The sequence below is a fragment of the Sardina pilchardus genome, chromosome 8 (genome assembly GCF_963854185.1).
Source record: "Sardina pilchardus chromosome 8, fSarPil1.1, whole genome shotgun sequence".
Lineage (NCBI taxonomy): Eukaryota > Metazoa > Chordata > Actinopteri > Clupeiformes > Clupeidae > Sardina > Sardina pilchardus.
This window is the reverse complement of record NC_085001.1, coordinates 6,570,251-6,593,763: the sequence shown is the minus strand read 5'-3', so window position 1 is coordinate 6,593,763 and position 23,513 is coordinate 6,570,251. Positions and strand designations below refer to the sequence as shown.

At 45.8% G+C, this 23,513-nt stretch overlaps 3 protein-coding genes across 4 annotated transcripts in view; 1 reads left to right on the top strand and 2 right to left on the bottom strand.

Annotated features, from left to right (window-relative positions):
- Positions 1 to 23,513, bottom strand: part of ksr2 (kinase suppressor of ras 2) — a 93,389-nt gene that overhangs the window by 64,341 nt on the left and 5,535 nt on the right.
- LOC134088518 (sodium-dependent phosphate transporter 2-like) lies at positions 3,097 to 17,488 on the top strand. Of its 2 annotated transcripts, XM_062542506.1 has the most exons (10): positions 3,097 to 3,790; positions 4,269 to 4,409; positions 4,597 to 4,682; positions 5,469 to 5,565; positions 5,702 to 5,821; positions 6,524 to 6,733; positions 7,707 to 8,304; positions 9,266 to 9,451; positions 10,365 to 10,449; positions 13,553 to 17,488. In XM_062542506.1, the coding sequence occupies exons 1-10, from the start codon at positions 3,505 to 3,507 to the stop codon at positions 13,715 to 13,717; spliced, it is 1,974 nt and encodes a 657-aa protein (XP_062398490.1). In that variant the 5' UTR covers positions 3,097 to 3,504; the 3' UTR covers positions 13,718 to 17,488. The 2 variants fall into 2 exon arrangements, with proteins under 2 accessions (XP_062398490.1, XP_062398491.1); XM_062542507.1 differs by lacking the exon at positions 10,365 to 10,449.
- On the bottom strand, positions 17,841 to 20,577 carry LOC134088519 (proheparin-binding EGF-like growth factor). Its single transcript, XM_062542508.1, has 6 exons — positions 20,499 to 20,577; positions 19,402 to 19,554; positions 18,837 to 19,083; positions 18,467 to 18,634; positions 18,204 to 18,285; positions 17,841 to 18,042 (listed from the first exon to the last, which is right to left on the bottom strand). The coding sequence occupies exons 1-6, from the start codon at positions 20,533 to 20,535 to the stop codon at positions 18,037 to 18,039; spliced, it is 693 nt and encodes a 230-aa protein (XP_062398492.1). The 5' UTR covers positions 20,536 to 20,577; the 3' UTR covers positions 17,841 to 18,036.

The following is a 23,513-nucleotide window of genomic DNA, read 5'->3' as shown; positions in this document are numbered from 1 at the left end:
AAATCCTACTGGTTGCATGTCTAAGGCAATGCTATCTAAAATGATGGAGGGGCTCAAGCTCAAGCTATTAGGAGCTAGCGAAAAAAAGAGAACAGCAAAGCCCTGCTAACAATCCAGAAATAATCTACCGAAGGACTGTCAGCCTTTGATTTCCAGCATTCAGAAAGGCTAACCTGCTTTCTTCGAAATGGTTATGAGCAACAGTGGTGTATGTCTGCCATGACATGTTTGATGAGTTGGGCCAGTGTCGTCTCTAAGAATGTATAGGTCAGCAGGGCTGATGTGAATTCAGTGTCAGAACAGGGCCATAGGGGTGTGACCTCTGAAGGTAGGGGACTACTCAGATGTACTCCGTTGATACGTCCCGTTATATAAGGAGTTCATATTTCACCATCTTAATGTAAGGTGGGTCCGTCTCTTTCATTCCACAGAGTGCCTACATGTGCGCTCCATAACACTAACATGCATGTTTGTGTTATTTGTTTTGACACACCGACTCTCTCCATCTCCTTTTGGTCATTCCCCCTCATGCTAACACATGGCCAGATAAGTGCTCTCCCAGTCATTAAGTCCACAGCTTTGCTCAGATTAAGTAAATACCAGCCATGAAATGTAATTTAGGAAACGGTAAGACACAGTGGAATTTTCTGCTCCTGCGCCTTTAATAACCTGATGGAAAATGAATAAACGTCATGAGCCGATTCTCTAATACACTCTGCTCCCCCAATCCTATGGCTGTGCACGAGTCTAACTGCTGGCCTGAACACCGTGGCCCATATGCACATCCAAACTCACAACACCCTCCCCTCACGCTAGGAACTGCCAGGTCCTTAACGGAGTCCTGCCAAAACCCCTGAAAAGGTTTAAGATTAGGAGATTAGCCAATCGTAATGTCAAAAGAACTTAACATAAGGAATGACATGCTAACTTACGTTGCCTTTCCATATCCCCTCCAACGCCCCCCGGCTCCCATTCAACCGCGTCTCTCTGAGCCAGCGGCCAAAAGGTCAGTCAGCCATCCAAACACAAAGCTCTGCGAGTTGAATGTGTTTTCTTAGTTCAAACTGCTCCCTGTTGGATGATGCGAAGAAATGCGTCAGCTCAAAAAAAAGGTTGTTTTTATGGTGCCAAACGCAGAGCTATAATCTTGCTAGAATGTGCTGATCCGTACCATAGGGCCATATGTTGGCGTGAGTGGTTACAAGAAAGAATGTTTCCAAACATGCTGTGGCTACCCTGTGTTCAGTGCACACACACAGATGGCAAGAAGCAGACCTTTTTTGAATAAGGTACGGGCAACTTCATGTGACGCGTGTCCCTCCCTGCTCTCCAGGATTGACCTTGATCATCGAGTTAATTCTTAGCCTACTCTGACGGTAGCTGAGCCTGCAATTGATCTATTCCAGACATGGCATGGATCTATAGTTGCAAATGAGAAGATGACGTCTCCAGATTTAGCCCTGGCATTCTCAGAATAGTTTTAGGCACTGGACCGTACATGGTCATTACCAGCATCTTCTCCCCATCTTTTGCCTTCACATGGGATTTTATCTTAACTATTCAGACTGGCATTCAGAGTTATGTTTTCTATGCTTATGTAGTGTATGTATTCTTATGACACAGGTGACGCACCAGGGGGGTATTCCAAGTATATGGTTTAGTGACAAACCTGGGTAAATTAACTCCTACACCAAGAGCCCTGTGGCATTGTTTTGTTTGGAGAATGAAGCCATACAGCTCTTCTATTAGGAGATTTAACCCTTAGTATTACTGACCCAGGTTTGCCGCTAAACCACATACTTGGAATACCCCTCGGACCCTGATATTTACATTTAGTTTATTTTTGTTATGTCTATAGTTTGTGTACATCTGCTGGCTGCTGCTATAGAGTAGATCAGACCACTTTGTACTGCTTCACCTCCTGACCTGGCAATGACCTCTGAGGAGACATTCAGCCTTAGTTTTGTTATTGAAATCATTTTGTCAAGCCTTTTGGTTGCTTAGTAGTATCAGATGGTATTTTCTGGAACTTTTGAGTCTTGGAACAGATGCTTGAGCTTCAGTAAGACCCACATACCACAGGCCTGTTGTCCTCAGCCCCAGGTCCAGGGGGGTTCTAGTATTGTCCAGCCTGCAGCTGTGAATGTTTTGAGACGGAGCCACAACCTCTGCTGAGAGGTTTGTTTGTTTGTGTTTTATGTGTCTGTGTGTGTGTCAGTGCTAGGAGAGCCATGGCTGTAAACATCTCAATACCCGCTCTGTGTCAGTGTGTCAGTGTTGTTCGGGTTGCTTGTGTGTCCCAGGAAAGCGGCACGCCATACGTGCATGTAGCGTAGCCGCACAGAGCCATGTGATATTGATTGCTGCAGCTCTGGTTCTCTCGTGATCAGGGCACACAACAGGTTAATGCTTTGAGAACGTGTTATGCTGTGTTAGTCTGCCTTCCTCAAGCTGTTTACATTTAATACCCTTCACACAAAAGGATAATCCCACTCAGAAATGCCCCATTCTTCCCCTTCAAGTTGACTTATTATTACACACTGTGAGCACACACACACACACACACACACACACAATCACACACACACACACACACACACACACACATACACCACACACACACACACACACGCCGTAACCACACATGATTAGTGCAAACACACACTCCTCAAAAACATTGTCATTACTGGTCCGCACACCTCGCAAACATTCCTCTGGCTCTCCTCACGAGCACACCTAGCCGCGCGCTGCGCTCCTCACCTGCACGCTTCCGGAGGATCCCATGTGTGGGGGCGTGTTGGCCCTCAGGCAGGTGTGGCGCCGCGCCTCATTAGAGCTCTCAGTCCACTGGAAAGGGTTGGTGGGGGGGGGGGGCACTGACAACAGAATACCATCTGGTCTCTCTTCAGCTTTTAAGTCCCCTCACCCATAAAGAACATATTCCACATTCTGTCACATCTATAGGAACACCCGAAACCCTAGAGATTTATACGGATCCTAAGCAGTCTTTCTGAGTGTATCTCCCTTTCCTGGCCGTGGAGACTTTTGTCTAAATGTTTTTTCTCTGTGTTTTGTCTTCTCTCTTCTGCAGGGTAGGGGGTCCTGAGGATTGCTTTGCAGAGAGCTGAAGGATGGACTGCCACCTCTGCCCTGCTCCTCCTGCTCCTTCTCAGACGCAAGTCCGCTTGATCAGTTAGCGCTGCGCGTCTGCGCTAATCTCAGCTCCAGTTAGCGCCGCTCCCTTCGCACAGCAGCTCTGCTGAAGTTAGTGGCTGAAGTTAGCTGTTAGCTTTGGCACTAGCAACAGCGCCGCTTGGTGCTCAGCGACTACGCTAGCCGCTGTTTCGGTTTGGGCTTTGCATTTGTGCGGACAGCTCTCGATCAGTTCCAGCCTCGGGCTCAGAGCCTCAAAGCCTCCTCACCTCACCTCACCTCATCTGCCTTAACTGAATATTTTTATTTTTATTTTTATCATTTGGGATTGTAAGAGCGACAACCATCAAAATGCTGGACGAATATCTGTGGATGGTGATCGTGGGCTTCATCATTGCCTTCATCCTGGCCTTCTCGGTGGGGGCCAACGACGTGGCCAACTCGTTTGGCACGGCGGTGGGCTCGGGCGTGGTGACGCTGCGGCAGGCCTGCATCCTGGCCTCCATCTTCGAGACGCTGGGCTCCATGCTGCTCGGCGCCAAGGTGGGCGAGACCATCCGCAAGGGCATCATCGACGTCAACCTGTACAACGAGACGGTGCCCGTCCTCATGGCAGGAGAGGTCAGCGCCATGGTCGGTAAGAACTCCCAGCATGCTACTGCGGAAAAGGACGTTCAGGTCCAAGTACATTAGCCTGTATTGCTGCGCGCTCCCTTTGCGCCTGTTTTTGTTTGTCTGACCCGGACCCACGGGGACAGTCTGTCCGTTCTTCTGTCTCTCTAACTGTGTGCTCTCCCACCTCTCTCCTTTTCTATCCTTCTATCTGTTGCTGACGTTTTGTCCCTGTACCTGTCACCTGTGTCTCTCTCTCTCCCTCTCTCTCTCTCTCTCTCTCTCTCTCTCTCTCTCCCTCTCTCTCTCTCTCTCTCTCTCTCTCCTTCCCTCCTGTTGTGCCTGCCTGTCCCTGCCTGTATTCGTCTCACAGAGAGCATGTGAGGAGAGCGAGTGCCCCGGCGCTCAGTGTTCTCAGGTGCGGGAGCACGTCTCTTAATTCTCACTCTGTGTGTGTGTGTGTGTGTATGTGTGTGTGTGTGTGTGTGTGTGTGTCCCTCCAGGGTCTGCAATATGGCAGCTGATTGCCTCTTTCCTGAAGCTTCCCATCTCAGGAACACACTGCATCGTGGGAGCCACCATCGGCTTCTCCATGGTTGCTATCGGCACCAAGGGTGTGCAGTGGATGCAACTGGTGAAGATCGGTAGGTGAACACACACCCCTGTGTGTGAGGTGTGTCTGTACGCATACAACTTTCTGTACAATGGTCATGTTCTAGTAAAAGAACTAGGGTATGTTGGTCTGTGTGTGTGTGTGTGTGTGTGTGTATGTGTGTGTGTGTGTATGTGTGTGTTCCAAGTTGTCACAGCCGAGTGTTCTCTCTTGTGTAGTGTCCTCCTGGTTCATCTCCCCCCTGCTGTCTGGCCTGATGTCGGGACTGCTCTTCTTCGTCATCAGGCACTTCATCCTCAACAAGGTCAGTGGGAATCATTTACTCCACGTCCACACACCACCGAGCGCATTACGGAATCTGGGTCTGGCTGCCTCGAATCTCATGAGCCCCGCGCTCAGGGACTGACATTTAGACTGAACCGCTGTTGTGTCTGACACGATTTCGTGTCAAATAGAGTGACTTTGTAGGCCCCAGCCGTGGCGCGACTGGCTGGGCCACCTGCACCACACGCCGGCGACCCAGGTTCGATTCCCGCCCCGTGGTCCTTTCTGGATCCCACCCCTACTCTCTCTCCCGCTCATTTCCTGTCATCTCTACTGTCCTGTCACATTAAAGGCATAAAAAGCCAAAAAAAATAATCTTAAAAAAAAAAAAAAAAAATAGAGTGACTTTGCAATGTTAAACGATCTGCTGCCCTTCACAATATGAAGTGGTGTCATCGGCCCTGCTGGTCTTAAGCCTCTCATGCATCGTAATGTGTCTTATTTTTACCCACGTCCCCAATAAGGGCGCAGAGGACATTGTAATCAGGACTGTCCATTTGTCTGTAATGAGTCCACTCACATAACCTACAAAGTCAGGATCTTATTTTAATTCAACCTTTCATCCAGCAAGTCTAGCGCGTGGTCCTTCTACATGAAGATCCAGATCAGGACCACTTGAAAGCCCTTGTTGAGCATGTGACGTACATACAGTATCTAGAAATGCCCTTGGGATGACTTGATCTGATAACAGGGAATGCTATGGGATGACTCGGATCACGCCTTCGTCTGCTTATGTTGTGCTTTTGTGCATGTTGTTCCCCTGCAGGATGATCCCATGCCCAATGGCTTGAGGGCCCTTCCCCTGTTCTATGCCACTACCATTGGCATCAACACCTTCTCCATTATGTACACTGGAGCCCCATGTATGGACACTTTCCACACACACACACATTTGGGATAGAATAATGTTTTATAATGTTAATGTTAATAATAAGATTTTGTGAACTGACTAACCTCCTCTTGTGTTTGTGTGTGTGTGTGTGTGTGTGTGTGTTTCAGTGCTGGGGCTGGAACTGATGCCAGTATGGGCGATCGCATTGATAACTTTGGCAGGATCAATAGTGTGTGCAGGGGTGGTGTGGTTCTTAGTCTGCCCTTGGATGAGGAGGAAAATTGCTGGTGAGTATAACACAGATTCTGATCACATGGGTCACATCTGATCACATGGGTCAGTCAGTTCAGAAGCATTGTAGGGTTGTTGCAGACTCATACATGTAATAATATACATTTTAGGTCATACATTAAAACGTTATGCAGTAGGTCTGAAAAGATTAGGCCTTAATTATGCTTATCACTTCTAATCTAGTGTTTACTTCCACTATGTTCATTCAATGCTTCTGTCATGCTTACTGACTATTGATGCAAACTGTGTAGCCCAGATAGAATTTCTCTCAGTCCAAAATGATTTACTTTGGTCATTACCCTGGGACTTTTTTGCCTCTTCTACGTTGAATAGGACTTTGTTGAAAAGTCTTGGATTTAAGTAGGTTATCTTACTGTAACACAGTCGTAATGTTACAGTTGTTTTAACAAGTTGTAATAAAACAATGTCTCATGTTAGATGACTTCTGTCCTGTCAATGTCTTATGTTAGATGACTTCATACTAAACACATAAATAGGTGTTACTGTCATGTATAGAATAAATTATGTGTGTGCGCGTGTGAGCACACGTGAGTGTGCGTGACCGAGAGAGAGAGATCCTAGGTGTGTGTGTGTGTGTGTGTGTGTGTGTGTGTGTGTGTGTGTGTGTGTGTAGTGTACACACGTACATTTCCGTTTATGCGCTCAGCTGTTTCTTCCATCTGTGCGCGCCCCCATAGGCCAGTTGAAAGAGGAGCACCTGTCTCGCATCTCTGATGAGAGCCTGGATAAGATTCCCGAGGAGGAGGAGGAGGCGCCCGTCTTCAAGGAGCTCCCGGGCGCCAACGGCCCCGACGACGACTCCGTGCTGCCCCTCACAGGCCCCACCACGCCAGAGGCCAGCGGCCTGGCCAACGGGGCCGCGCCGCCCCCCAACGGACGCTTCTACGGTGAGTGGCTCCCGGGAGAGCGCCGCCGACGTCAGAAGAAGTCCGCGTTGTGCTGTGTTGTGTTGTGGCGCGCCGCACAAAGACGAGCGTTGTTCAGAGCGTCGCCGGCACACACGCTTTGTGACGGCGTCATGGCTGACACAGAGATGGCCGAGGGCATGACAAGGGAGAGGGTTTGTGCTAACAGTGGGCATCCATCCAGCAGAGTGAGGGAGATGAGGAGGCTCCCAGCAGCCCAGTGGTTCTCCATAATATCCAGAGTGGACATGTACAGATTGGGCCAGTAAAATGCTCATTAGCTCCAGCTGCACTTGGAATGATTATTATGGTCTGACCTTTGCTGGAGTTCTTTGATTTACTAACAGAGCCGCTCTAGGCAGTAAATCAATTTATTTCGAGATCTCCCTGGTTTGAGTATCGTCTGTCCCGAGTAATAGCTTTTAGCTTTCATGATCTCGCATTTCACTTGCAACTACAGTATAAAGCCACGAGACAAATGGCACGCATTACACCAAGAATTATAGAAATCCAGCGGGAGCATCTCCTTTATGAATGTAAATAAATAAATAAACTAGAAAATGTAATTCCAGGGAATTACCAGTGCATGATAATGCAAAAATGGTGAGGACTTTTATTTTGAAACAGTTGTGGATAGAGGAAACAGTTGACAGAGACAGAGAGTTGCTTGCAGGTGGCCTGGCCATAAGTCTATGGGGAAATATTTAATAGTTTTTAATTTGTAATTTAAAAAGTATAAAAGTAACAAAGTTGAAAAGTCATAGCAACCTGGTCCATTAGAAGACCTACGTTACAAAGTTTGAATGAAGTTTCTAAGTGAAACGGTTGAAGAGAAATTGCGTACGGAAAAAGCAATCAGCGGAATAATAACCATTATAAGAAGCCAGGAAGAACAGTACAGTGCATTTTCATAATAAATAATTGTATAATAAATCATAATAATCTCTGCTCTCAGGTCGCACTCACTCCATGACCAACGGCTGCCTCAAGTCCCCGGTGTCCAACGGCAGCTTCAGCTTCGACCACATGCGCAGCGACGGGCAGGTGTACCACACGGTGCACAAGGACTCGGGCCTGTACAAGGACCTGCTTCACAAGATCCACCTGGGCCGGCTGGAGGACGAGCGCAGCGCCTCGCGCGCCGACAACAACTACCGGCTGCTGCGCCGCAACAACAGCTACACGTGCTACACGGCCGCCATCTGCGGCATGCCCATGCAGCCGCTGCGCGCCGAGGCCGCCACCGCCGCCGACGACGCCGAGAAGCTGGTGGGCGACACGGTGCTCTACTCCAAGAAGCGCGTGCGCTACGACAGCTACTCCAGCTACTGCAACGCCGTGGCCGAGGCCGAGATCGAGGCCGAGGAGGGCGGCGTGGACGTCAAGCTGGCCTCGGAGAAGACGGGCGCGCCGGCGCCCCCCGGTGGCCTGGAGGAGCTGCCCGAGGAGGAGAAGGACGAGAAGGACCGGCCGCAGGTGTTCCTGCTCTTCCACTTCCTGCAGATCCTCACCGCCTGCTTCGGCTCGTTCGCCCACGGAGGCAATGACGTCAGGTACGGCCCTCTGCAGCTACACACGGCTCATACTCACCTGTCCCATCCAGTCCAGAATATAGCCTTTTGCACCTGGAATCTACATATTCATGTACAAAACAAATCAAAATTGAGACACTTCTGATGTGTTAGGGCGAAACGTTTGTGGGGTTTTTTTGGTTTGTTTGCTTTGGCCTGTAATGCTCTCTCGGCACTTTGAATATAGTTTTGTATAAATTTCAGCCCCTGAGTAGCCTGGTCCTAACCATCCCATAATACTACCATTTCATTTCGTATTATGGTCTGGCATTTCTTTGCTCTGAAGCGCTTGCAGGAAGCGGGAAGTAACGCCCAGTTCTGGTTTGAATTGATTGGACAGCTCTCACCCAATCGGCGATAGTTACTCATAACAACATAGCGCAGGCGTTTAACGTCATCGTCACGAGCGCCCTCCCCCTTTCGCCCCCACCAACCCGTCTCTTCGTTTATTGGCTGCTTTCTGGAGGGGGGCGTTCTGTTACAATTCTACCGAGCAGAATGCTCCACAGAGGAGCACGGCCAGACTCGTAGTGGAGGCAATCCTTGGCCGGAAGTACGTGGATGGCTCGCGAGGCTAGCCCCTGAGTGCGGTCTCTACTTTTCCACTACCTGACTGAACTCTTTCTTGGAGTTACGCACCGGGCACAACCAAATTATTAGACAATAGGCGCAGATGCCATCTCTACCTACGCAAACAAATGTCCTGGCACACATCCACCCCCATCGAACGCACTATAGCTCTTCACTTGAGCGCTCCTCACAGCCTTGAGCGGCATTCATAACTATTCGACAGCCTATTAAAAAGCCGGGCTTTGGATGTTGACATATTAACATGCTGTCTTTATATTGTATCCAGCTGTTTTGAAATGATTCAGGCTCACTCAGCGCCTTTGTCTTTGTTTCCTCCGTACTCTCAAATGACGTCTTGTTTGCGTGCGTGCAGCAATGCCATTGGCCCGCTGGTGGCGCTGTGGATGATCTACGAGCAGGGCGGCGTGATGCAGGACGCGGCCACCCCCATCTGGCTGCTGTTCTACGGGGGCCTGGGCATCTGCGCCGGCCTGTGGGTCTGGGGCCGCCGCGTCATCCAGACCATGGGCAAGGACCTCACCCCCATCACCCCCTCCAGGTGAGACCAGGGCCACACACCTACGGCCTCGGGGCTCAAACTCAGGCGCACACAGCAGCAGCTTACATCTAAACTTCATACCGACGACACACACACACACACACCATCAGATAGAGCCAGTGTGTTCCTCACTCTCCAGCTCACTCACACCTGCCACTCAGCCATAGGTCTATCCCACCCCAACCTGCCACTCTCAGCCCTGGGGCCATGCTGTACGTCGAGTACACCTGTCCACACTACCAAGGAGCAGGTGCTCTCACATGCCAAACACTAGAACACCCCAGTCTACGTCCTGTCCCTCCACCCACACACCTGTTGACATAGCCGTCATTCCTTACGCCCAAAAAAGGGTTCCCACCAGAAGAGACTTGCAATTCATGCCTGTCTCACCACCTACTGTTCTGTTGGAGGACATTTGTAGGTATGTAGGCAGGTTGTTTTGGCAGGTAACCTGGTGTTAAATAGCAAGGCAAATACTCGCCTGTTCCACCGTACAAGGCTGACACACTCATCGGCTGACATGCAGAGACACATGCAGCCATCCGCAGACACGTTACTCTTACAAAACACCTGCCACTTACACCTGCACAGCAATTCTTGAAGTATTTGCCCAGCAATTCTTGAACCATTCCCTATTATTTTCATACATCTCCCAAATAATTCACTCGCAAGCATGGCTGAGATAATTGAAAACACTGATGCTTTCTTTTAAGAGCACATATGCTTCCCATCACACAGTGATGATGTAGTCTGCATGCATACACTATGGACTTGAATATGCTGTTGTCTGGGCAATGAGTGTGAGTGTGTCTTCTCTGTTGATACGTGTGTGTGTGTGTGTGTGTGTGTGTGTGTGTGTGTGTGTGTGTGTGCAAATGGAAAGTCTGACCATGAAGAATATCTTTTGTTACAGTGGATTCACTATAGAGTTGGCCTCCGCACTCACTGTTGTGCTCGCTTCCAATATTGGAATTCCTGTCAGTACCACCCACTGCAAGGTATGCTGGGTAAAAGGCCACAGGCCACACCCGCCACTCCCACTGTTTGGGGTCACTGTGCACGCAAGGGAGGGGGAGGTGTTATGGGCCTTACCATGCCAATCAGAGGAACTGCACACACACACACACACACACACACACACACACAAACACACACATGCATAAACATATACTCAAACCTACACGCGTACCGACACTCTGTGTCACACACAAACCACAAGCATACACATTCCAAGATAATTCCACTGCTTAAAGGAATTACCCTTATGGCCACCAGCACAAGCCACATGCAGCACTCTCCCACTGGTCAGCAGGCGTTAACACAAACAGACACGGACTCTCACATAACATGCCAGCGGGCCATCAGTCTGACACGCAGACACCCACAGACATCCCCAGCGTGTGCAGTCCTCTAACCTCCCCGCACCTCCCCGCTGCGTAACAGCTGCATGCAGTCTAAGTGTTCCAGAACCTTCTCCCGCTGTCTTGTCACGTGGTTCCTCGTCTTCTCTCGTCTGCTCACCCTCCCATGGCATGCTGGGAAGAGTGGGCGGCCGCGGATTGTGTGTCGTGTCCCATGACCCTCCTGTCTCATGCACGTGTTTGTGTTTGTCCTGTTCTCTTGTCCTGTTTCTTCACAGTGGATTTTGCATTGAAGTAATGACTGCTCTAACAGTGGTTGTTGCCTCAAATGTGGGCATCCCCATAAGCTCCACCCACTGCAAGGTATTGGAGAGATGTACAGTAGACCCTCCCCTCCTAAAGTAGCAACCAATCATAGCACATTTATTCCAAGACTAAGCCGATCGCTTTCCTATGACTCTCTTTCTGGAGTTCTGCATCTGTATGACCAGAGTTTTACGGTAAACGTAAAACCTTACACTTGCAGATCTTTCTATAGATGCACATGCATGCAGACCTACATCTGCACATGCTGCATCAGCACAGTATTACACGAGCACACTTCTTTACTCACCAATTATGGTAGCACAGCTTTTCACTCACCTTATTTATTATTTGCCTTTAATGCACAATAATAATTAGCAGTGTCTGCCAAATTCATGAGGAGCATTCGATTATAGCTGTTAACTCACTTAAGTTTCATGAGCTCCCATTTTTACATTATCGTTTTATACATTCTACTATTACAGCATTTGCAATACAACATTAATGAAAATATACAACCAATTTGGAACAATGCTCTTTTTTGAAAGACATTTCACTGCAAGTGTAGTCATGCAGCGTAATCAACCTAGACAAATGGCTAGCAGTTCAGATTGGTTGGATTTTGTGGATCTCTGCTAGTGGCTAATGTCCTACGAGAGGCTTGCTGAAGGCCTTAACCGAGCCCTGGTGGCCCAGTACTGGTGTGGAGATGGAGGTTTTCCCCCAGAGCAGCTCAGAGAGGGGAGATGCAGAGGAATGCCCTGTTCATCACACTGCCATCCGAATCCAGTCCTTCCCTCCCGATTCCCCATCTGTCCACTTCATAGAGATCTACTCTAACCTGCGTCGTCATGCTGGTTGGAGGCTTACTGACATTACAAAGCAACTTCTAGCATACATACATATATATCAGCAATAGGGCCATAAAGTACGTCACTTAGTTAAATAGTATTAAGAGAAACACTTTTGGACTTTGAGAATGCTTATGTAATGTCTCCTAAGCCTTCAAAATGTGTCATCGGTAGTGACTTTGTGAGGGGCACTTTGTGTGCTGATGTTCCACACCTGAAACACAATTCCATACATGCTCAGTGCCACTAGTGGTCTACAGCCAAACAGTTGTCTGTTAGCCAGAGCCTGTTACTGCAAGATAGACCTTTCACTCCACACAAGTCTCACACAATTCCACATAACACAACCACATAAAACCATCATGCAAATATATAATGCTAAAAGTTAGCATACCCTGTGTTACCATATTCTCAACCTATTTTTGACTATAATTATGATCCTTTCAGTTGCTCCATTGTATAGCAACTTGTAATCACATTAGATTATTACATGATACAAAATATTAGATCACATTGACATGACATTGTAAGATAATGTCAGTTTTTCATTGTTTACCTCTCATGTAAGTTCTACTCCCAAATTACTTTTTGATAAAGTCAGAGAATTGCTCCTCACACTCCTTGAGCTGCCCCTCTGTATACACTCGGGTTTGCAAACAGTTCAGACTCGAACGGAGCCATACAATATGCCAGCCATTCAACCCATCCCTTCAAGAGTTTGGAAATGAGGGGTAATATTTGACTATCTGGTGAGCTCAAATATCCATAGACTTTTGCTAGGGTTAGGGTTAGGGTTAGGGCTACCTTTAATTCCGTTCGGCACCGTCTCTGTCTTGTGTAAAGCGCTTTGGGTTGCACTCTGTGCACGTTAAATGCGCTATATAAATAAATTACTTACTTACTTACTTACTTAATTCACTCGATGTAGACTGTTTGTCTTTAAGATTTTTTTTGTAGCTATAAACATGATGGTGGATTGCCCTAAATTAAGTTCGTCAATACGATCTATTGACACTGAAATCAAGTTGGCAAATCTTATGTCACACCTGACACTACCTTTGGTGTCCTAAGAGATATACACCTGTGGATTCAACTTGGACAAATGGACAATTGCTCTGGCTGTTACCACAAGTTGCTACTGCTTTCAGTCCAGTCAATGCAGTCCATTACTGGAGCTCTACTGTAATGATGTAGTGGAGGTATGTGTTTGTAGTCTCACTGATGATGGAGGACTGTTACGTTTCAAACAGGCCTACTTCCAGTGGGGACAAAAACACATGTTGGATTTTAGATGATTAATGTAATTACACATAGTCCTAACCTAGCATAATTCACTAAAACACACCAGTTCATCCACAGATGAATGGAAAACCCTCGTAACATGATCTACTAAAGCATCTTTTCTCCATCAATATTTGCTCCGTCTTAATGATGTCATTCATTCATGTGTGATGAGCTTGTAAACTAATCCTGTGAATTCCCATGTATGACCACTTTTACTGTGAGCATTAATCGATGTTGCTCTTCAATGTGTGTCTGCGCACACGTGTGTGTCTGGGCATGTGTGTGTGTGTGTGTGTGTACAGGTGGGCTCTGTTGTGGCTGTGGGTTGGCTGCGTTCCAAGAAGGCGGTGGACTGGCGACTCTTCCGGAACATCTTCCTGGCGTGGTTCGTGACGGTGCCGGTGGCCGGCCTGTTCAGCGCCGCCGTCATGGCCCTGTTCGTGTACGGCATCCTGCCCTACGTCTGAGAAGGAGAACCAAGGAACGAGAGCGTGCGCGCGAGGGAGAGAGAGAGAGAGAGAGAAGAGAGAGAAGGGAGGAAGAATAAAGTGCAAGAGGGCTAGCAGAAAGAGGTGTGGAAAAGGAAAGAGGAAGGAGCAGGGGGAAGACAGGTGATGGGGACAGTGTTCAATGAAATGCTGCCAGGAAGTGACACGGAAACTTCCTGCTGCCAGGTCTGCTCTTTTATTTATTTTTGTTTGTCTTTACCAAATTTAGCTTTTGTACCCGAAGCAAACAGGACTCTTTGGTGCAGTGATGTGACATTGTATTTATCATGCAAACACAGGTACTATTGAGCGAGACATATGCAGACACACACACAAACACACAGACAGGCACACAGGTCAGTGGTGTGCTCCCGAGAGAAATACTAATACACTGGCTGACCTCGACGCCCACCCTTCATGCCATCCACACATTACCCTTGACCCCTGACTTGTGACCTCGCCAAATGAGGGTTCCATAGGTATTTGTGTTACCATACAAATCCTTTTCTGAAGGCAGTGGTCATATTGCTGTGTTTTTTTAAATGAAGATCCTTGTTTTAGTACTATATTGTACTGTCCTTTTCTGTACATATTCTTTAAGATGTGTTTTTGTTTTCTTGGGTTTTCTAAATAATGTTTCACTATTCAACACATTGGAAGTTCTCAAAGAGTTTTCAGACTACAATGCCCAGATGCATACATAATCACACACACACACACACACACACACACACACACACACACACACACACACACACACAGTACTGATTTGCTCTCTCTCTCACACACACACATGCGCACACACACACACACACATTTCAATTTGATGAGTTATGTTTCATTTATTTTATGCTCAACTGAAATACACAACACTTATTTTACTGTACCTTACAAACAAGTGTTGTCACAGTTGAGTGGGTTTCCTTTAAAAAAGTAAGCCAGATATGTTATGATTCTTTCACCTTCAACAATGATCACTTGCTTCAGGTGTCGTTAAATAACAAGAAATCTTAAGGCCAGTTCATTCTCTTGCCAACTTAACAGAAAAGTTTGCTGAAGCTGGCTGGAAAAAATGTTTCTCTATTGTTGTTATTTCAGTCTAAGCATCACAAATGAAAGGTTTTAGATTACAATGTAAAACAATTATATTAATGGCACTTTGACACTAGTTGCAATAGAAAAGCTTCAGAAGCTTTTTTCAATTTGATCTTTTGACCATTAACCATGGTAACAGTTTCCCATGGCATTTTTGCCAATCAGTGTACATATACAGCCAACATGATCCTGTTCCCTGGTCTCCGCCAGCATCAGCTTCTACTGCCATCCAGCGCCGTGCCAGTGTTTGTTCATAACGATGCCATCTCTGTGTCCCACACCACTGTGATGTCCTACTGCTGCCATCCAGGAAGCCCACTCTACTGTGAGGTCAGAGCATTACCATCCCAGGGTGCCACTGCACGTTCAGGTCATATCGATGCCATCCAGCAGCATGCCAGTCAGAGCCTATACTAACGCCATCACATGACCCCATGCCCCAGTGAGGCCAACACGTGCAGAGTCGGCCAAATATCTGCATAGTACTCTCAGCTTAGGAGCATAATCAACACACACACACACACACACACACACACACACACCAAATGTACAGTATAAAAGTGAGAGCAACTGTTTCCATCTGTTGGCCAGTAGCTCCACCGGTCTGGTTTGCGCTCAGCTGATTGTCTTGCGGTGATGCGTCTGGGCCTTGTGGCCCCCTGCTCTGTGGACACTCTGAGACTGGACACCCAGGAGCTCTGCTGTAGGCCCACGCTGGTCGTCCGTCGCGTATGTGATCATGCACAGTAACCATGCCAGACATTTCTTCCGTGGGCCTACAGTCAGATGCTGCACTGCGTGCCCACTGGAAACAAAACAAAGCCAGGCTGTTCCAGCAGAGCAGGGGAGAGAAGGCTTCTGCCGGCTCTAGGTCCAATGAGAGGGCCGGTCGGGTTTGCCCTCGGTCCAATCAGATTTTGAAGGGCTGGCTGAGTTGTCCTCTGCTTCTGGACAGGCACCTAATTTGGAAATGTACAAATGCGTGGCTTTCAGAATCAACGCAGTGTTGCTGTTTATTTGTGGTGTATTATTTTTATCTGTCATGAACAAATCTATGCTTAAATGGCCATTTGCCTTGTAATGTTGTGCTTTACTGTTTGTTCCATACAGTAACTTCTCAGTACTGTGGTGTTTACATTGTAATCATATCTAAAAGTATCTCATCCAGTTGCCTAACGATGCCAATGAAAGACTAATCTCCATCCAATTCATCCGTCACAATAGCGAGATGCGTTTCAGTTTTATCGGGAGTTTTAGTAGGTAGTAGTGTGAAGTATGATCTGATATGTCTTTACACTATTACACTGAAATGCATTATGAGTGTGATTTAAATAATTAAGACATTAGATATAAAAAAAAATTCATTAAACTATATTTTTCTACATATCTGAGTTTTACCTGAGAGAGAGAGAGAGCGAGAGAGAGAGAGAGAGAGAGGATGATGATCCGGGCTGAGTTGATGCCTGGTGGAATAAGAGATCACGTCATGCCTGGTCACGTGGCATCGGAGTGGTTTCATACACTAATGTTGCACCCCGATGGGGGCCCATTTCTTTTTGTTCTTGCACAGGGATGTCTCCTGAGCAGTGGAGATGGTGTGGTTGGTTTCCACAGATGTTCACGCTGCCTCCGTCTTGCCAGACTGCCATCTTATGGCGACTTGGCCTCGATCAATTAAAAAAAAATGGAGGCACAGCGCTACCAGGCCACAGGCTCCCTCCACTGTTGAGCAGAAGGTGCCATATTTTCCATTCGTAGAAGCAGTCTGTGTGTTACTTAGAAGAGCTTATCTCTTCTGCACATAACCAACTTTTGGAGCTGGAGTCCAGTCTACTGAGGGTTGTAGCATAACTGGGACTGTCCACAGTTATTTGTAAATATCCTGGTTAACATGTAGCCGAAAGAAATTGGGTGTGCAGTCAGCGGAGACGGTTGGGGTACTTAATGTGTATTAGATGGCTGTGTAAAGATATTGTTGATGCACAATTCTCTCTTGTTGTTGAAGTGTAGTGGCTTTGCAGTTGACTTTGTTTCGTTGTATGATGTAAACAATGATTCTGTGAGTACCTAGTGAAAAAAACTAACTTTGATCCACTGGTCAAAAAGTGATCACTATCCTCAACCAGCTCTAGAGATCTGTCTGTGTGTGACAAGTTCCCAGCTCAGAAATCGGCTGACCTTAACCCGACCCTAAGCTAACTGCAGCCCTTTTAAGGCTAACATAATTCTGACTAACCTTAGGATAATCCAACCCTAATACAAAAACCAGCCTGTTGGGTTATGTTGTATATCTGTTCCATTGGTTGTATCACGTCTGTGGAGAGTTGTAAAGTACGTAGCAATATATCCATGGACTCCTGTGGATATTCAATGACCTCTGGGGTCCCAAAAAGGTATTCTCATATCAGTTTTCACCCAATGAGGTTGAGCAAACTGCATCTCTCTCCATACTCTGCTGCACCTTTGGGAATGTTGTGGCCCCCGCAAAGGGCTACTGCTGCCTGTTGCGCTGTGTCTGTAGAACCAACCAAACTCTTCATCTGCGTATATAATGTACTGTACTTTTACTGTTTTATTTCTTTACAAAACTTAGTGAGAATTGTCTGCATTTGAACTAATTAAATAATGGGAATAAAAATGACAAGAATACCAACATTTTCTGTGTATTGTCCTTTTGTGCTTGACCTATTTAGAGCGTTGTATTGATATTGATATAACACTGTATTGTATTCATGTCCTTTGATGGGATTTTGTCTATTATAGAATATTCCCTCATGATGTCTGCCGCAATCCAGGGCATTCCTATGCTGACATAACTATGTTGGTAAAACTGCAGCAAAACCCAGAACTACAACTCTACATATTCCTGAGAGTAACACTGAGCATGAAAGTGTTACGTCTTAATTGCATGAAGTTAGGATCATGTGTTACTGTACTCCAAATTTCACGTAAGATAAGAAACCACACTAGATATTGCTTGGGAGCTTTTAATTTGAATGGTCTGAAATGAAAAGGCTCCATAGGTGCAATGACAGCATCATAATACATAGGATATTGAAATAAATAAAACATCAGAAGGTCAACTAAACTGAAGTGCCGAAGTCAATAAATAAGTAAACACATAAATAAATCTCCATGACTGAGTAGAGTGGTTGCATCTGCTGGGCTGCTAGAAGATGTGATGTGTCCTGCTTCTGTGGATTCTAAATCTGTAAAAAGCAAGAGGGAGTACATTTAATGATTCAGCAATTAAATAATAATCTACAGTAGCCAATATAACAGATAATCAGTGTTATATTGATTGTTATAACAGTTGTACATTACTAGATTAAATCAAGTCAAGTGTGTGTGTGTGTGTTTATGGGCATACCATCATGTCATTTTTCAGAGGGTTTTCCTTTTCATTGCTTGGGTTAAAGAAAGCAGCCTGGAATCGGCGCTGGGTTTTATAGCTGGAAAAACAGAACAAAGAAAACAGGTTTTCAGACAACTGGAATAAGATTTTAAGTGTAAGTTTAACTCGGCTCCTACATGCATGCCTATGTTTTCTAGGCTTTTCACATCCCTTGTTTGTGTTGCGTTGCGTTTGCGTTGCGTTGTGTTTGCGTTGTGTTTGCGTTGTTGTGGACGTACTGCACACAGATGGTGAGGAGCAGGGCGGAGCAGCTAATGACGGACAGCATGACTGCGATGACCAGCAGAGCGGTGTGGGCGTAGGCCTCGTCGTCAGCGTCCACCTCCCTGTGCTCCGTCTTCATCAGCTGGACCGCACAGCGCTTCCCCTCGTACCCCACCTGACAGCTGACCGGTAATAACAAACACAGTCAACCTTTAACCACTCAAGTGGACGCATTCAGTGGTCATCATCACCTACCAAATACAACTTGATGCACCTCACTTTCAACACTGACAATATCGCTGTAGTCTATATTCTGTCACTCATGCACACACACACACACACACTCTTACATATTGAAATGTTGTTTGTCGGGATTTTACTCACATGCACAATGGTTCCCTCAGATCCTCCATGAACTTGCACTGGCCATGTATGCAGAAGTCTCTGTGTGTGGTGAGACACACATCCTCGACGGTGGTGTGTGAGCTGGAGTGTGTGTACTGTCTCTGGCCTGGTGTGTGGGCTTGGCTCGCCGCTTTCCTGTTTTTCTTTTTGTCCTTCCCTTTTCTCCGATTCCGCCCTCTCCCGCTTCCCGCATCTCCCGTCTCCCCTAATTTACTGAGCTGCTGAACTGGAGCATCAGACAGGGGTCAGAGGTCAACAAGTCAGATAGGCGCATTAAAGTGAGGAACACAAGAACTCACAGCCTCAAAGAGAATTGTATAAAAGAAACAGATGACGGTGGAAGAAAGCTATATGTCCTGACACACAAACATATTTCTACACATGCCTACTTGAGGTACCATACTTGTGTGCTGCACTTGAGTTTAGATATCTTTAACTTATTATAAACAGACATATTTCCCACATTTCCCTATTTCAACCAGTTCATGATATGTTTCTAGGAATTATGCCACTGGCTGCTTTGGAGTTTGGGGTGAAACTGTACCTTTGGTCATGCTCATCTCCACCTCCTCCAGCCTCTCCTTCTCAAGGTCGTCATATTCACTGGACGTCTGGAGGTCGCCGGATGCTCCCAGCAGAGAATCATGGGCACTGAAGCTCACCGCCGAACCCACTGACCCCACCACAGTACACAGGGCTGGATTAGAGAAGCCCACATATGAAGTGAGAGCACATCATGATAGCAGGTATAGTGATATAGGCAACCCTACTCCCATGCTACAGTAGATCCAGTACATCTGGACAGTTGAATAAATGTCCCAGTTCCACCCTTGCCACCCACACACATCCTTCAAATGAAAGCGATGGCATGGTGCTGTTTATCCCATCTCAAACACACGTGTATTCACACTCGCACAAATAAGGTGAAAAACAACTCCCACACAGAGAATCTCCCTCCAAACCACTCAAGCCACCCAGACAGCCACACCCTGAGGAGCTAGTCTGCTCTGGAACGTTGGCATCATTCATTCATAAACACGCTCAATCCCACAACCCGCTCAGTGCCCTCAGACATGCTTTAATCTTCCGTAATCTCTCTTAATCTCGTTCTACAAAAGACTAGAAACATATCGTTGTAACGTGCCTTTTATTTAGTTTAGCCAATTGGACCATGGACGTTGTAAGGTAAGCCTTATGTGCGTTAGTGGCTTTGTTACTAGTAGTAGTAACCCATGGTTGACCCAAGCCATTCAAAATGTACGCACAACCTCTTTCAAACCCTAGATAGCACACACCTTAACCTCCCAGTGGCATATACAGTTTGCCTCCCAGATGAAAGAATCCTGTTTACACACCTGCTTGGGCCCTCACCTGTACCTTGTCACAACTGCCCATCTATGCTCAGATATCAACACACACCATCAGGTCATTATGGTGTTAGAAACCAGTCTAAAGCCATCAGAGATGTGTTTCAGGTTATACATGAAACACACATGCACACACACACAAATAGCTGTCTAAGGAATCACACTTTACCGTGGAAACACAAATACAGATAGTTATATCCCCCAGGGCATTAACACTGACACACACACACACACACATGCAAACATGAACACACAACGACATGAGCACACTCACCTAAACACAACAGGCAGGAGAAAATGAGAGATTTCATGTCCAGGTAGAGAGAGATGAATGCCTATGTTCTGTATGTGTGTGTTCTGTATGAGAACTGCACAGACTCCAACTGAGTAGTCCTCACTCAGGGAGGAGCTTTTATAGGTGAGGTCCCTTCATGGAGACGTATGTGCCAATGTTTGTGTGTGTGTGTGTGTGTGTGTGTGTGTGTGTGTGTGTGTGTGTGTGTGTGTGTGTGTGTGTGTGTGTGTGTGTGTGTATGTGTGTGTGTGTGTGTGTGTGTTGTTCTGTATGAATAACTGGGGTTTAATCATTAATGTCTTTGTATTTAAATGGCCACTTTCATTGTGCTCCTTTTTCTCGCCATTAATGCGTCACTTGTGTTTCCACTGACTCAATATTCACATAAGTACTTACACAATAATACACACACACACACACACACACACACACACACAATAAAGGCACACACATACACACATTATACTGATTGAGAAGGTGGTGCCTGTGACAACAGATCAGGATGCCAACTACATTCTCATATACACAAGTACACATACTTAGCGTTAAAAGATCAATATTGGAGCTGCCCTCTGTTGACTTGTTCAACTTTCTAACTTGCAGACTTAATGAATGTTTATGTATTGTTGTGATCTATGCCTTACCTTTGCACTAAATAGAAAAGGTCATTTTAAAAGCTTAGAGACCACTGCACATTTTTTTTTATGGTTGCTGAGTGCCATTCGAATGAGTTGACGGTCATATTCAAATTTGCAGTGGTCTCTTAATTTTGAATATAACCGTCAACTCATTTGAATGCCACTCAGCAATCTTAGGAAGGCATCAAAACAATTTGCAGTGGTCTCCTAATTTTCTTCCAAAGCTGTATAGTAAAATGTAGTCAAAATGTGCAAGTCACAAGGAGTCAGCGAGTGTAGTTGGGATTGATGGATACCTACTGTAGGGTTTCAGTCAGATGTGCATTATTAGAGTTATCTAACCTTTTGAAATTCAATTGACCTCAAAGTAGGCCTTCTCATTCAACCTACAGTATACTTCTTTTAGCTGCCGTCTTCCTCTCTTGGGTCTCCCTCATCCCTCAGCCCCATTCTCTCTCTTCTGTCGACCTCTCATTCTTTTCCCTTCTTCTTCAAAGGACTCCTCCATGAAGGCCGTAGGGTGGCATAACAACTCAATTATTTTAGACTCCATCAGTTCTCACAATATGCAGACAGAAAAACATGAGTTAGTATACCAGACTACGTTTTTTCAAAAGACTCCTCAAATATTTCAAGATCCTTTCCGCTGACTACATCCTTAGTGTTGTTGATGTCATCCATGTGTGTGTTTATTATGGAAGATCGGTTGGTATGGAGAATCTGTGTAATGAGAGCCATCCCAGGGCCGCATGCCAGCTTATGTGAACAGAAAACAGTAAATATGGGTGTAGTTACATGTGCTTGTTACCACATGCTGTTGAAAGTGTTGTGGGTGTAAATGAATGTGTGTGTGCGTGCGTGTGTGGGGTCCTCAAGGCTACAATATTGATGTAATGTCTGGATATCAGGAATGAACACTTAGATAAGAGAGCAACTGAATCACTCACTGGTCCAGACACAAGCATATGCACATGCACACTTGTCCTCTTTAGTAACAGGATATGTATGTGTGTGTGTCTGTATTCATTAGCATCCACACAGCCAGTAATGAGTTCACCATGCACCATTAAGCTTGGAGGCATAGAGAAGACAGAGGAACATACAGTATAGGCTTTCTGTTTATGCTATTGTGTTTGTGTACATATGCTTCAAATATGACCTTTCATATCAATATGAAATAATATTAGTGAACTGAAATGTAGATAGAAATGTGGCATGGGTGAGTTTGGGCACCCCGTTGACCCAGGTTTCAATATGCTCTCTCTGGCAGATAGAGAGATCATTTGCAAATATTTTCATGTTGCTAGTCTTAATTAACAGATTTATTACATTACAAAAATAAATAATTACCAATATCAAATGGTCTGCACTAATTAGCATGAGCTATAATGACTCAGTGCACAGCACTATTAAAATGGATACTAACGACCAAAAATGATGAATATGCAGCTTAACGGACAAGAGCACTTGCCTCCCTCATAATGCACCTCTTCTGGTTAAACATCCAAGGGCCCTGAGGCAGCTGATGGTGACGCTGTTTTCACTACTCTTTCAGTTGAAAAGATTGCCGCAAAAAAGCATGTTTCTCTAGGATGAAGCTGAGGCAGGTCTTTTTTTCCTAGTAAATGGCAAATGAAAATATATTTTTAGGGGTAATAATAGATCACAAATTCAGTTGCAAACCATGTAAACCATGAACTGTAACATCCAAAATGTCCAGAAGCATTGAACACTCTCTACATATACAGTAGATAGATAGATACTGTAGATGGATGGATGGATGGATGGATGGATGGATGGATGGATGGATGGATGGATGGATGGATGGATGGATGGATAGATAGATAGATAGATAGATAGATAGATAGATAGATAGATAGATAGATAGATAGATAGATAGATAGATAGATAGATAGATGGATGGATGGATGGATGGATGGATGGATGGATGGATGGATGGATGGATGGATGGATGGATGGATGGATGGATGGATGGATGGATGGATGGATAGATAGATAGATAGATAGATAGATAGATAGATAGATAGATAGATAGATAGATAGATAGATAGATAGATAGATAGATAGATAGATAGATAGATAGATAGATAGATAGATAGATAGATAGATAGATAGATAGATGGATGGATGGATGGATGGATGGATGGATGGATGGATGGATGGATGGATGGATGGATGGATAGATAGATAGATAATTTTATTGCCATGCAACAATGTTGGTGGTATTTTTGTTACAGGATATACTGTGACAGTCATAACTCCCACACCAGCCAGTGATAGATGTTGTGATGATGCTCTCTATGATGGCTGTGTAGATTTGCATCAACAGATGTTT